Source organism: Heterodontus francisci, chromosome 2, assembly GCF_036365525.1.
Source record: "Heterodontus francisci isolate sHetFra1 chromosome 2, sHetFra1.hap1, whole genome shotgun sequence".
In the NCBI taxonomy this organism is placed as follows: Eukaryota; Metazoa; Chordata; class Chondrichthyes; order Heterodontiformes; family Heterodontidae; genus Heterodontus; species Heterodontus francisci.
Window position 1 is genome coordinate 223,364,079 of NC_090372.1, and position 14,425 is coordinate 223,378,503.

General features: G+C 56.6%; 1 protein-coding gene across 1 annotated transcript in view; it reads left to right on the plus strand.

Annotated features, from left to right (window-relative positions):
- Positions 1 to 14,425, plus strand: part of LOC137351678 (fucolectin-like) — a 105,256-nt gene that overhangs the window by 18,319 nt on the left and 72,512 nt on the right. The window contains exon 3 of the mRNA XM_068016381.1: positions 13,217 to 13,496. Within this exon, the coding sequence (XP_067872482.1) occupies positions 13,217 to 13,496 (280 nt within the window). The remainder of the gene's footprint in view (positions 1 to 13,216; positions 13,497 to 14,425) is intronic.

Consider the following 14,425-nt stretch of genomic DNA (forward strand, 5'->3'; position numbering starts at 1 on the left):
TGAGGGAGGAGATAGTGAGACTCAGAATGAGGGAGGAGATAGTGAGACACAGACTGAGGGAGGAGATAGTGATACTCAGACTGAGGGAGGAGATAGTGAGACTCAGACTGAGGGAGAAGATAGTGAGACACAGACTGAGGGAGGAGATAGTGAGACTCAGACTGAGGGAGGAGATAGTGAGACTCAGACTGAGGGAAGCAATAGTGAGACACAGACTGAGGGAGGAGATAGTGAGACACAGACTGAGGGAGGAGATAGTGAGACACAGAGTGAGGGAGGAGATAGTGAGACACAGACTGAGGGAGGAGATAATGAGTTCAAACGGATCGAGGGCATAGTGAGTGATTGGCTGAGGGAGGGATAGACACAGACTGAGGGAGGGAATGGTGAGTTACAGACTGAGGGAGGCGATGGTGAGACACAGAATGAGTGAGGGTATGGTGAGTAACAGACTGAGGGAGAGAATGGTGAGTTACAGACTGAGGGAGGCGATGGTGAGACACTGACTGAGGGAGGGATTGATGAGTTACAGACTGAGGGGGAGGATGGTGAGTTACAGACTGAGTGAGGGGATGGTGAGACACAGACTTGAGGGAGGGGATGGTGAGACATAGACTGTTGGAGGGGGTGGTGAGTTACAGACTGAGGGAGGGGCTGGTGAGTTACAGATTGAGTGAGGGGATGGTGAGTTACAGACTGAGGGAGGGGATGGTGAGTTACAGACTGAGGGAGGGGATGCTTAGACTCAGACTGAGGGAGGGGATGGTGAGTTACAGACTGAGGGAGGGGATGCTTAGACTCAGACTGAGGGAGGGGATGGTGAGTTACAGACTGAGGGAGGGGATGATTAGACTCAGACTGAGGGAGGGGATGGTGAGTTACAGACTGAGGGAGGGGATGCTTCGACTCAGACTGAGGGAGGGGATGATGAGTTACAGACTGAGGGAGGGGATGCTTAGACTCAGACTGAGGGAGGGGATGGTGAGTTACAGACTGAGGGAGGGGATGCTTAGACTCAGACTGAGGGAGGGGATGGTGAGTTACAGACTGAGGGAGGGGATGCTTAGACTCAGACTGAGGGAGGGGATGGTGAGTTACAGACTGAGGGAGGGGATGATGAGTTAGAGACTGAGGGAGGGGATGATGAGTTACAGACTGAGGGAGGGGATGCTTAGACTCAGACTGAGGGAGGGGATGGTGAGTTACAGACTGAGGGAGGGGATGCTTAGACTCAGACTGAGGGAGGGGATGTGAGTTACAGACTGAGGGAGGGGATGGTGAGACACAGACTGAGGGAGGGGATGGTGAGACACAGACTGAGGGAGGGGATGGTGAGTTACAGACTGAGGGAGGCGATGGTGAGACACAGAATGAGTGAGGGTATGGTGAGTAACAGACTGAGGGAGAGAATGGTGAGTTACAGACTGAGGGAGGCGATGGTGAGACACTGACTGAGGGAGGGATTGATGAGTTACAGACTGAGGGGGAGGATGGTGAGTTACAGACTGAGTGAGGGGATGGTGAGACACAGACTTGAGGGAGGGGATGGTGAGACATAGACTGTTGGAGGGGGTGGTGAGTTACAGACTGAGGGAGGGGATGCTTAGACTCAGACTGAGGGAGGGGATGGTGAGTTACAGACTGAGGGAGGGGATGCTTAGACTCAGACTGAGGGAGGGGATGGTGAGTTACAGACTGAGGGAGGGGATGCTTAGACTCAGACTGAGGGAGGGGATGGTGAGTTACAGACTGAGGGAGGGGATGCTTAGACTCAGACTGAGGGAGGGGATGGTGAGTTACAGACTGAGGGAGGGGATGATGAGTTACAGACTGAGGGAGGGGATGCTTAGACTCAGACTGAGGGAGGGGATGGTGAGTTACAGACTGAGGGAGGGGATGCTTAGACTCAGACTGAGGGAGGGGATGTGAGTTACAGACTGAGGGAGGGGATGGTGAGACACAGACTGAGGGAGGGGATGGTGAGACACAGACTGAGGGAGGGGATGGTGAGACACAGAATGAGTGAGGGTATGGTGAGTAACAGACTGAGGGAGAGAATGGTGAGTTACAGACTGAGGGAGGCGATGGTGAGACACTGACTGAGGGAGGGATTGATGAGTTACAGACTGAGGGGGAGGATGGTGAGTTACAGACTGAGTGAGGGGATGGTGAGACACAGACTTGAGGGAGGGGATGGTGAGACATAGACTGTTGGAGGGGGTGGTGAGTTACAGACTGAGGGAGGGGATGCTTAGACTCAGACTGAGTGAGGGGATGGTGAGTTACAGACTGAGGGAGGAGATGGTGAGACACTGACTGAGGGAGGGATTGATGAGTTACAGACTGAGGGGGAGGATGGTGAGTTACAGACTGAGTGAGGGGATGGTGAGACACAGACTTGAGGGAGGGGATGGTGAGACATAGACTGAGGGAGGGGATGTGAGTTACAGACTGAGGGAGGGGATGCTTAAACTCAGACTGAGGGAGGGGATGGTGAGACACAGACTGAGGGAGGGGATGGTGAGTTACAGACTGAGGGAGGGGATGCTTAAACTCAGACTGAGGGAGGGGATGGTGAGACACAGACTGAGGGAGGGGATGGTGAGTTACAGACTGAGGGAGGGGATGGTGAGTTACAGACAGAGGGAGGGGATGGTGAGACACAGACTGAGGGAGGGGATGGTGAGTTACAGACAGAGGGAGGGGAGTGAGACACAGACTGAGGGAGGGGATAGTGAGTTACAGACAGAGGGAGGGGATGGTGAGTTACAGACTGAGGGAGGGGATGGTGAGTTACAGACTGAGGGAGGGGATAGTGAGTTACAGACTGAGGGAGGGGATGGTGAGTTAAAGACTGAGGGAGGGGATGGTGAGACACAGACTGAGGGAGGGGATGGTGAGTTACAGACTGAGGGAGGGGATGGTGAGTTACAGACTGAGGGAGGGGATAGTGAGTTACAGACTGAGGGAGGGGATGGTGAGTCACAGACTGAGGGAGGGGATGGTGAGTTACAGACTGAGGGAGGTGATGGTGAGTCACAGACTGAGGGAGGGGATGGTGAGTTACAGACTGAGGGAGGGGATGGTGAGTTACAGACAGAGGGAGGGGATGGTGAGTTACAGACTGAGGGAGGGGATGGTGAGTTACAGACTGAGGGAGGGGATGGTGAGTTACAGACAGAGGGAGGGGATGCTGAGTTACAGACAGAGGGAGGGGATGGTGAGATACAGACAGAGGGAGGGGATGGTGAGTAACAGACTGAGGGAGGGGATAGTGAGTTACAGACTGAGGGAGGGGATGGTGACTTACAGACAGAGGGAGGGGATGGTGAGTCACAGACTGAGGGAGGGGAGTGAGACACAGACTGAGGGAGGGGATGGTGAGTTACAGACTGAGCGAGGGAATGGTGAGCTACAGACTGAGGGAGGGGATGGTGAGACACAGACTGAGGGAGGGGATGGTGAGACACAGACTGAGGGAGGGGATGGTGAGTTACAGACTGAGGGAGGGATGGTGAGACACAGACTGAGTGAGGGGATGGTGAGCTGCAGACTGAGGGAGGGGATGGTGAGTCACAGAATGAGGGAGGGGATGGTGAGTTACATACTGAGGGAGGGGAGTGAGACACAGAGTGAGGGAGGGAATGGTGAGAGACAGTCTGTGGGAGGGGATGGTGAGACGCAGACTGAGGGAGGGGATGGTGAGACACAGACGGAGGGAGGGGATGGTGAGTTACAAACTGAGGGAGGGGAGTGAGACACAGAGTGAGGGAGGGAATGGTGAGAGACAGTCTGTGGGAGGGGATGGTGAGACACAGACGGAGGGAGGGGATGGTGAGTTACAAACTGAGGGAGGGGATGTTGAGTTACATACTGAGGGAGGGGAGTGAGACACAGACTGAGGGAGGGGATGATGAGTCACAGACTGAGGGAGGGAATGGTGAGACGCAGACTGAGGGAGGGGATGGTGAGACACAGACGGAGGGAGGGGATGGTGAGTTACAGACGGAGGGAGTGGATGGTGAGGCACAGGCGGAGGGAGGGGATGGTGGACTATAGGCGGAGGGAGGGGATGGTGAGTTACAGACGGAGGGAGTGGATGGTGAGTTACAGATGGAGGGACGGTATGGTGAGTTACAGACTGAGGGAGGGGATGGTGAGGCGCAGATGGATGGAGGGGATGGTGAGTTACAGACTGAGGGAGGGGATGGTGAGTTCCAGACGGAGGGAGGGGATGGTGAGGCGCAGATGGAGGGAGGGGATGGTGAGTTACAGACTGAGGGAGGGGATGGGTACAGACTGAGGGAGGGGATGGTGAGGCGCAGATGGAGGGAGGGGATGGTGAGACAGCAACTGAGGGAGGGAATGGTGAGTTACAGATGGAGGGAGGGGATGGTGAGACAGCAACTGAGGGAGGGGATGGTGAGTTACAGACTGAGGGAGGGGATGGTGAGGCACAGAAGGAGGGAGGGGATGGTGAGAAACAGACTGAGGGAGGGGATGGTGAGTTACAGACGGAGGGAGGGGATGGTGAGACAGCAACTGAGGGAGGGAATGGTGAGTTACAGACGGAGGGAGGGGATGTTGAGTCACAGAAGGAGGGAGGGGATGGTGAGAAACAGACTGAGGGAGGGGATGGTGAGTTACAGACGGAGGGAGGGGATGGTGAGACAGCAACTGAGGGAGGGAATGGTGAGTTACAGACGGAGGGAGGGGATGGTGAGACAGCAACTGAGGGAGGGGATGGTGAGTTACAGACTGAGGGAGGGGATGGTGAGGCACAGAAGGAGGGAGGGGATGGTGAGAAACAGTCTGAGGGAGGGGATGGTGAGTTACAGACGGAGGGAGGGGATGGTGAGACAGCAACTGAGGGAGGGAATGGTGAGTTACAGACGGAGGGAGGGGATGGTGAGACAGCAACTGAGGGAGGGGATGGTGAGTTACAGACTGAGGGAGGGGATGGTGAGGCACAGAAGGAGGGAGGGGATGGTGAGAAACAGACTGAGGGAGGGGATGGTGAGTTGCAGACGAAGGGAGGGGATGGTGAGACAGCAACTGAGGGAGGGAATGGTGAGTTACAGACTGAGGGAGGGGATGGTGAGTTACAGACTGAGGGAGGGGATGGTGAGTCACAGACTGAGGGAGGGAATGGTGAGACACAGACTGAGGGAGGGGATGGTGAGACACAGACGGAGGGAGGGGATGGTGAGTTACAGACGGAGGGAGTGGATGGTGAGGCACAGACGGAGGGAGGGGATCGTGGGCTATAGGCGGAGGGAGGGGATGGTGAGTTACAGACGGAGGGAGTGGATGGTGAGTTACAGATGGAGGGAGGGTATGGTGAGTTACAGACTGAGGGAGGGGATGGTGAGTTACAGACGGAGGGAGGGGATGGTGAGTTACAGACTGAGGGAGGGGATGGTGAGTCACAGAATGAGGGAGGGGATGGTGAGTTACATACTGAGGGAGGGGAGTGAGACACAGAGTGAGGGAGGGAATGGTGAGAGACAGTCTGTGGGAGGGGATGGTGAGTTACAAACTGAGGGAGTGGATGTTGAGTTACATACTGAGTGAGGGGAGTGAGACACAGAGTGAGGGAGGGAATGGTGAGAGACAGTCTGTGGGAGGGGATGGTGAGACGCAGACTGAGGGAGGGGATGGTGAGACACAGACGGAGGGAGGGGATGGTGAGTTACAAACTGAGGGAGGGGAGTGAGACACAGAGTGAGGGAGGGAATGGTGAGAGACAGTCTGTGGGAGGGGATGGTGAGACACAGACTGAGGGAGGGGATGGTGAGACACAGACGGAGGGAGGGGATGGTGAGTTACAAACTGAGGGAGGGGATGTTGAGTTACATACTGAGGGAGGGGAGTGAGACACAGACTGAGGGAGGGGATGATGAGTCACAGACTGAGGGAGGGAATGGTGAGACGCAGACTGAGGGAGGGGATGGTGAGACACAGACGGAGGGAGGGGATGGTGAGGCACAGGCGGAGGGAGGGGATGGTGGGCTATAGGCGGAGGGAGGGGATGGTGAGTTACAGACGGAGGGAGTGGATGGTGAGTTACAGATGGAGGGAGGGTATGGTGAGTTACAGACTGAGGGAGGGGATGGTGAGGCGCAGATGGATGGAGGGGATGGTGAGTTACAGACTGAGGGAGGGGATGGTGAGTTACAGACTGAGGGAGGGGATGGTGAGGCGCAGATGGAGGGAGGGGATGGTGAGTTACAGACTGAGAGAGGGGATGGTGAGACAGCAACTGAGGGAGGGGATGGTGAGTTACAGACTGAGGGAGGGGATGGTGAGGCACAGAAGGAGGGAGGGGATGGTGAGAAACAGACTGAGGGAGGGGATGGTGAGTTACAGACGGAGGGAGGGGATGGTGAGACAGCAACTGAGGGAGGGAATCGTGAGTTACAGACGGAGGGAGGGGATGGTGAGACAGCAACTGAGGGAGGGGATGGTGAGTTACAGACTGAGGGAGGGGATGGTGAGGCACAGAAGGAGGGAGGGGATGGTGAGAAACAGACTGAGGGAGGGGATGGTGAGTTACAGACGGAGGGAGGGGATGTTGAGTCACAGAAGGAGGGATGGGATGTTGAGTCACAGAAGGAGGGAGGGGATGGTGAGAAACAGACTGAGGGAGGGGATGGTGAGTTACAGACGGAGGGAGGGGATGGTGAGGCGCAGATGGATGGAGGGGATGGTGAGTTACAGACTGAGGGAGGGGATGGTGAGTTACAGACTGAGGGAGGGGATGGTGAGGCGCAGATGGAGGGAGGGGATGGTGAGTTACAGACTGAGAGAGGGGATGGTGAGACAGCAACTGAGGGAGGGGATGGTGAGTTACAGACTGAGGGAGGGGATGGTGAGGCACAGAAGGAGGGAGGGGATGGTGAGAAACAGACTGAGGGAGGGGATGGTGAGTTACAGACGGAGGGAGGGGATGGTGAGACAGCAACTGAGGGAGGGAATCGTGAGTTACAGACGGAGGGAGGGGATGGTGAGACAGCAACTGAGGGAGGGGATGGTGAGTTACAGACTGAGGGAGGGGATGGTGAGGCACAGAAGGAGGGAGGGGATGGTGAGAAACAGACTGAGGGAGGGGATGGTGAGTTACAGACGGAGGGAGGGGATGTTGAGTCACAGAAGGAGGGATGGGATGTTGAGTCACAGAAGGAGGGAGGGGATGGTGAGAAACAGACTGAGGGAGGGGATGGTGAGTTACAGACGGAGGGAGGGGATGGTGAGACAGCAACTGAGGGAGGGAATGGTGAGTTACAGACGGAGGGAGGGGATGGTGAGACAGCAACTGAGGGAGGGGATGGTGAGTTACAGACTGAGGGAGGGGATGGTGAGGCACAGAAGGAGGGAGGGGATGGTGAGAAACAGACTGAGGGAGGGGATGGTGAGTTACAGACGGAGGGAGGGGATGGTGAGACAGCAACTGAGGGAGGGAATGGTGAGTTACAGATGGAGGGAGGGGATGGTGAGACAGCAACTGAGGGAGGGGATGGTGAGTTACAGACTGAGGGAGGGGATGGTGAGGCACAGAAGGAGGGAGGGGATGGTGAGAAACAGACTGAGGGAGGGGATGGTGAGTTGCAGACGAAGGGAGGGGATGGTGAGACAGCAACTGAGGGAGGGAATGGTGAGTTACAGACTGAGGGAGGGGATGGTGAGTTACAGACTGAGGGAGGGGATGGTGAGTCACAGACTGAGGGAGGGAATGGTGAGACACAGACTGAGGGAGGGGATGGTGAGTTACAGACGGAGGGAGGGGATGGTGAGACAGCAACTGAGGGAGGGAATGGTGAGTTGCAGACGGAGGGAGGGGATGGTGAGACAGCAACTGAGGGAGGGGATGGTGAGTTACAGACTGAGGGAGGGGATGGTGAGGCACAGAAGGAGGGAGGGGATGGTGAGAAACAGACTGAGGGAGGGGATGGTGAGTTACAGACGGAGGGAGGGGATGGTGAGACAGCAACTGAGGGAGGGAATGGTGAGTTACAGACGGAGGGAGGGGATGGTGAGACAGCAACTGAGGGAGGGGATGGTGAGTTACAGACTGAGGGAGGGGATGGTGAGGCACAGAAGGAGGGAGGGGATGGTGAGAAACAGACTGAGGGAGGGGATGGTGAGTTGCAGACGGAGGGAGGGGATGGTGAGTTACAGACTGAGGGAGGGGATGGTGAGACACAGACGGAGGGAGGGGATGGTGAGTTACAGACTGAGGGAGGGGATGGTGAGACACAGACGGAGGGAGGGTATGGTAGTTACAGACGGAGGGAGGGGATGGTGAGTTACAGATTGAGGGAGGGGATGGAGAGTCACAGTCTGAGGGAGGGGATAGTGAGTTACAGAAGGAGGGAGGGGATGGTGAGACACAGACTGAGGGAGGGGATGGTGAGTTACAGACGGAGGGAGGGGAGTGAGACACAGACTGAGGGAGGGGATGGTGAGTTACAGACGGAGGGAGGGGATGGTGAGTTACAGACTGAGGGAGGGGATGGTGAGTCACAGACGGAGGGAGGGGATGGTGAGTTACAGACTGAGGGAGGGGACGGTGAGACACAGACTGAGGGAGGGGATGGTGAGTTACAGACGGAGGGAGGGGATGGTGAGTTACAGACTGAGGGAGGGGATGGTGAGACACAGACTGAGGGAGGGGATGGTGAGTTACAGACAGAGGGAGGGGATGGTGAGTTACAGACTGAGGGAGGGGATGGTGAGTTACAGACTGAGGGAGGGGATGGTGAGGCACAGAAGGAGGGAGGGGATGGTGAGAAACAGACTGAGGGAGGGGATGGTGAGAAACAGACTGAGGGAGGGGATGGTGAGTTACAGACGGAGGGAGGGGATGGTGAGACAGCAACTGAGGGAGGGAATGGTGAGTTACAGACGGAGGGAGGGGATGGTGAGACAGCAACTGAGGGAGGGGATGGTGAGTTACAGACTGAGGGAGGGGATGGTGAGACACAGACGGAGGGAGGGGATGGTGAGAAATAGACTGAGGGAGGGGATGGTGAGTTGCAGACTGAGGGAGGGGATGGTGAGACAGCAACTGAGGGAGGGAATGGTGAGTTACAGACTGAGGGAGGGGATGGTGAGACACAGACGGAGGGAGGGGATGGTGAGACACAGACGGAGGGAGGGGATGGTGAGTTACAGATGGAGGGAGGGTATGGTGAGTTACAGACTGAGGGAGGGGATGGTGAGTTACAGACGGAGGGAGTGGATGGTGAGTTACAGATGGAGGGAGGGTATGGTGAGTTACAGACTGAGGGAGGGGATGGTGAGTTACAGACGGAGGGAGGGGATGGTGAGTTACAGACGGAGGGAGGGGATGGTGAGTTACAGATTGAGGGAGGGGATGGTGAGACACAGACTGAGGGAGGGGATGGTGAGTTACAGACGGACGGAGGGGATGGTGAGTCACAGACTGAGGGAGGGGATGGTGAGTCACAGGCGGAGGGAGGGGATGGTGAGACACAGACTGAGGGAGGGGATGGTGAGTTACAGACGGAGGGAGGGGATGGTGAGTTACAGACTGAGGGAGGGGATGGTGAGACACAGACTGAGGGAGGGGATGGTGAGTTACAGACGGAGGGAGGGGATGGTGAGTTACAGACTGAGGGAGGGGATGGTGAGTTACAGACGGAGGGAGGGGATGGTGAGTTACAGACTGAGGGAGGGGATGGTGAGTTACAGACTGAGGGAGGGGAGTGAGACACAGACTGAGGGAGGGGATGGTGAGACACAGACGGAGGGAGGGGATGGTGAGTTACAGACGGAGGGAGTGGATGGTGAGGCACAGACGGAGGGAGGGGATCGTGGGCGATAGGCGGAGGGAGGGGATGGTGAGTTACAGACTGAGGGAGGGGAGTGAGACACAGACTGAGGGAGGGGATGGTGAGTTACAGACTGAGGGAGGGGATGGTGAGCTACAGACGGAGGGAGGGGAGTGAGACACAGACGGAGGTAGGGGAGTGAGACTCAGACTGAGGGAGGGGATGGTGAGTTACAGACTGAGGGAGGGGAGTGAGACACAGACTGAGGGAGGGGATGGTGAGTTACAGACGGAGGGAGGGGATGGTGAGTTACAGACTGAGGGAGGGGATGGTGAGTTACAGTCGGAGGGAGGGGATGGTGAGTGACAGACTGAGGGAGGGGATGGTGAGTCACAGACGGAGGGAGGGGATGGTGAGTTACAGACTGAGGGAGGGGATGGTGAGACACAGACTGAGGGAGGGGATGGTGAGTTACAGACAGAGGGAGGGGATGGTGAGACACAGACGGAGGGAGGGGATGGTGAGACACAGACGGAGGGAGGGGATGGTGAGTTACAGACTGAGGGAGGGGATGGTGAGACACAGACGGAGGGAGGGTATGGTGAGTTACAGACGGAGGGAGGGGATGGTGAGACACAGACGGAGGGAGGGGATGGTGAGACACAGACGGAGGGAGGGGATGGTGAGAAACAGACTGAGGGAGGGGATGGTGAGTTGCAGACGAAGGGAGGGGATGGTGAGACAGCAACTGAGGGAGGGAATGGTGAGTTACAGACTGAGGGAGGGGATGGTGAGTTACAGACTGAGGGAGGGGATGGTGAGTCACAGACTGAGGGAGGGAATGGTGAGACACAGACTGAGGGAGGGGATGGTGAGACACAGACGGAGGGAGGGGATGGTGAGTTACAGACGGAGGGAGTGGATGGTGAGTTACAGATGGAGGGAGGGTATGGTGAGTTACAGACTGAGGGAGGGGATGGTGAGTTACAGACGGAGGGAGGGGATGGTGAGGCGCAGACGGAGGGATGGGATGGTGAGTTACAGACTGAGGGAGCGGATGGTGAGTTACAGACTGAGGGAGGGGACGGTGAGTCACAGACTGAGGGAGGGGATGGTGAGTTACAGACGGAGGGAGGGGATGGTGAGTTACAGACTGAGGGAGGGGAGTGAGACACAGACTGAGGGAGGGGATGGTGAGTCACAGACTGAGGGAGGGGATAGTGAGTTACAGACGGAGGGAGGGGATGGTGAGACACAGACTGAGGGAGGGGATGGTGAGTTACAGACGGAGGGAGGGGAGTGAGACACAGACTGAGGGAGGGGATGGTGAGTTACAGACGGAGGGAGGGGATGGTGAGTTACAGACTGAGGGAGGGGATGGTGAGTCACAGACGGAGGGAGGGGATGGTGAGTTACAGACGGAGGGAGGGGATGGTGAGACAGCAACTGAGGGAGGGGATGGTGAGTTACAGACGGAGGGAGGGGATGGTGAGACAGCAACTGAGGGAGGGAATGGTGAGTTACAGACTGAGGGAGGGGATGGTGAGTTACAGACTGAGGGAGGGAATGGTGAGACACAGACTGAGGGAGGGGATGGTGAGACACAGACTGAGGGAGGGGATGGTGAGACACAGACGGAGGGAGGGGATGGTGAGTTACAGACGGAGGGAGGGGATGGTGAGTTACAGATGGAGGGAAGGGATGGTGAGTTACAGACGGAGGGAGGGGATGGCGAGGCGCAGACGGAGGGAGGGGATGGTGAGTTACATACGGAGGGAGGGGATGGCGAGGCGCAGACGGAGGGAGGGGATGGTGAGTTACAGACGGAGGGAGGGGATGGCGAGGCGCAGACGGAGGGAGGGGACGGTGAGTCACAGACTGAGGGAGGGGACGGTGAGTCACAGACTGAGGGAGGGGATGGTGAGTTACAGACGGAGGGAGGGGATGGTGAGTTACAGACTGAGGGAGGGGAGTGAGACACAGACTGAGGGAGGGGATGGTGAGTCACAGACTGAGGGAGGGGATGGTGAGTTACAGACGGAGGGAGTGGATGGTGAGGCACAGACGGAGGGAGGGGATGTTGAGTTACAGACGGAGGGAGGGGATGGTGAGTTACAGACGGAGGGAGGGGAGTGAGACACAGACTGAGGGAGGGATGGTGAGTTACAGACGGAGGGAGGGGATGGTGAGTTACAGACTGAGGGAGGGGATGGTGAGACACAGACTGACGGAGGGGATGGTGAGTTACAGACTGAGGGAGGGGATGGTGAGTTACAGACTGAGGGAGGGGAGTGAGACACAGACTGAGGGAGGGGATGGTGAGACACAGACGGAGGGAGGGGATGGTGAGTTACAGACGGAGGGAGTGGATGGTGAGGCACAGACGGAGGGAGGGGATCGTGGGCGATAGGCGGAGGGAGGGGATGGTGAGTTACAGACTGAGGGAGGGGAGTGAGACACAGACTGAGGGAGGGGATGGTGAGTCACAGACTGAGGGAGGGGATGGTGAGTTACAGACTGAGGGAGGGGAGTGAGACACAGACTGAGGGAGGGGATGGTGAGTTACAGACTGAGGGAGGGGATGGTGAGCTACAGACGGAGGGAGGGGAGTGAGACACAGACGGAGGTAGGGGAGTGAGACACAGACTGAGGGAGGGGATGGTGAGTTACAGACGGAGGGAGTGGATGGTGAGTTACAGACTGAGGGAGGGGAGTGAGACACAGACTGAGGGAGGGGATGGTGAGTCACAGACTGAGGGAGGGGATAGTGAGACACAGACTGAGGGAGGGGATGGTGAGACACATACTGAGGGAGGGGATGGTGAGTTACAGACGGAGGGAGGGGATGGTGAGTTACAGACTGAGGGAGGGGATGGTGAGTTACAGACTGAGGGAGGGGAGTGAGACACAGACTGAGGGAGGGGATGGTGAGGCACAGACTGAGGGAGGGGATGGTGAGTTACTGACGGAGGGAGGGGATGGTGAGTTACAGATTGAGGGAGGGGATGGTGAGACACAGACTGAGGGAGGGGATGGTGAGTTACAGACGGACGGAGGGGATGGTGAGTGACAGACTGAGGGAGGGGATGGTGAGTCACAGACGGAGGGAGGGGATGGTGAGTTACAGACGGAGGGAGGGGATGGTGAGTTACAGACTGAGGGAGGGGATGGTGAGTTACAGACTGAAGGAGGGGATGGTGAGACACAGACGGAGGGAGGGTATGGTGAGTTACAGACGGAGGGAGGGGATGGTGAGACACAGACTGAGGGAGGGGATGGTGAGACACAGACTGAGGGAGGGGATGGTGAGTTACAGACTGAGGGAGGGGATGTTATTCGGGAGGTTGTATTTCAGGTCAGTCTGTGATCTTTTCAGATGTCAGTGACAATCGGTTTAAATGTAAATCTCTCTGTATTTTTAGGGAATGTCGCGGCCACAGTCCGAGCCACTCAATCCAGCACCTTCCGATTTTTTGCTGATGCAGACAATGCTATTGATGGAAATCGAAATCCTAGATTCCGGGATTCATCTTGCAGCAGCACGACACGGCAGAGAGACCCATGGTGGAGAGTGGATTTACACGACTGTCACAGGATTTTTCTTGTGAGAATCACCGGCAGAAACAGAGCTGCAAGGAGGCTGAACGGAGCACAAATTCGCATAGGAGATTCACTTCAAAATAATGGCAACAGCAACACCCTGTAAGTACAATCCACCGCAATCTACACCCACCGCAGTCTACACCCATCACTATCTACACCCACCGCAATCTACACCCACCGCAGTCTACACCCATCACAATCTACACCCACCGCAGTCTACACCCATCACTATCTACACCCACCGCAATCTACACCCACCGCAATCTACACCCTCCACATTCTACACCCTCCACATTCTACACCCTCCACATTCTATACCCTCCACATTCTATACCCTCCACATTCTACACCCACCGCAATCTACACCCACCGCAATCTACACCCACCGCAGTCTACACCCATCACTATCTACACCCACCGCAATCTACACCCACCGCAGTCTACACCCATCACAATCTACACCCATCACAATCTACACCCATCACTATCTACACCCACCGCAATCTACACCCACCGCAGTCTACACCCATCACAATCTACACCCATCACTATCTACACCCACCGCAATCTACACCCATCACAATCTACACCCATCACAATCTACACCCATCACTATCTACACCCACCGCAATCTACACCCACCGCAGTCTACACCCATCACAATCTACACCCATCACAATCTACACCCATCACAATCTACACCCACCGCAATCCACACCCACCGCAATCCACACCCACCGCAATCCACACCCTCCACATTCTACACCCTCCACATTCTACACCCTCCACAATCTACACCCACCGCAATCTACACCCACCGCAATCTACACCCTCCACATTCTACACCCTCCACATTCTACACCCTCCACATTCTATACCCTCCACATTCTATACCCTCCACATTCTACACCCACCGCAATCTACACCCATCGCATTCTACACCCATCACAATCTACACCCACCACAATCTACACCCACCACAATCTACACCCACCGCAATCTACACCCACCGCAATCTACACCCACCG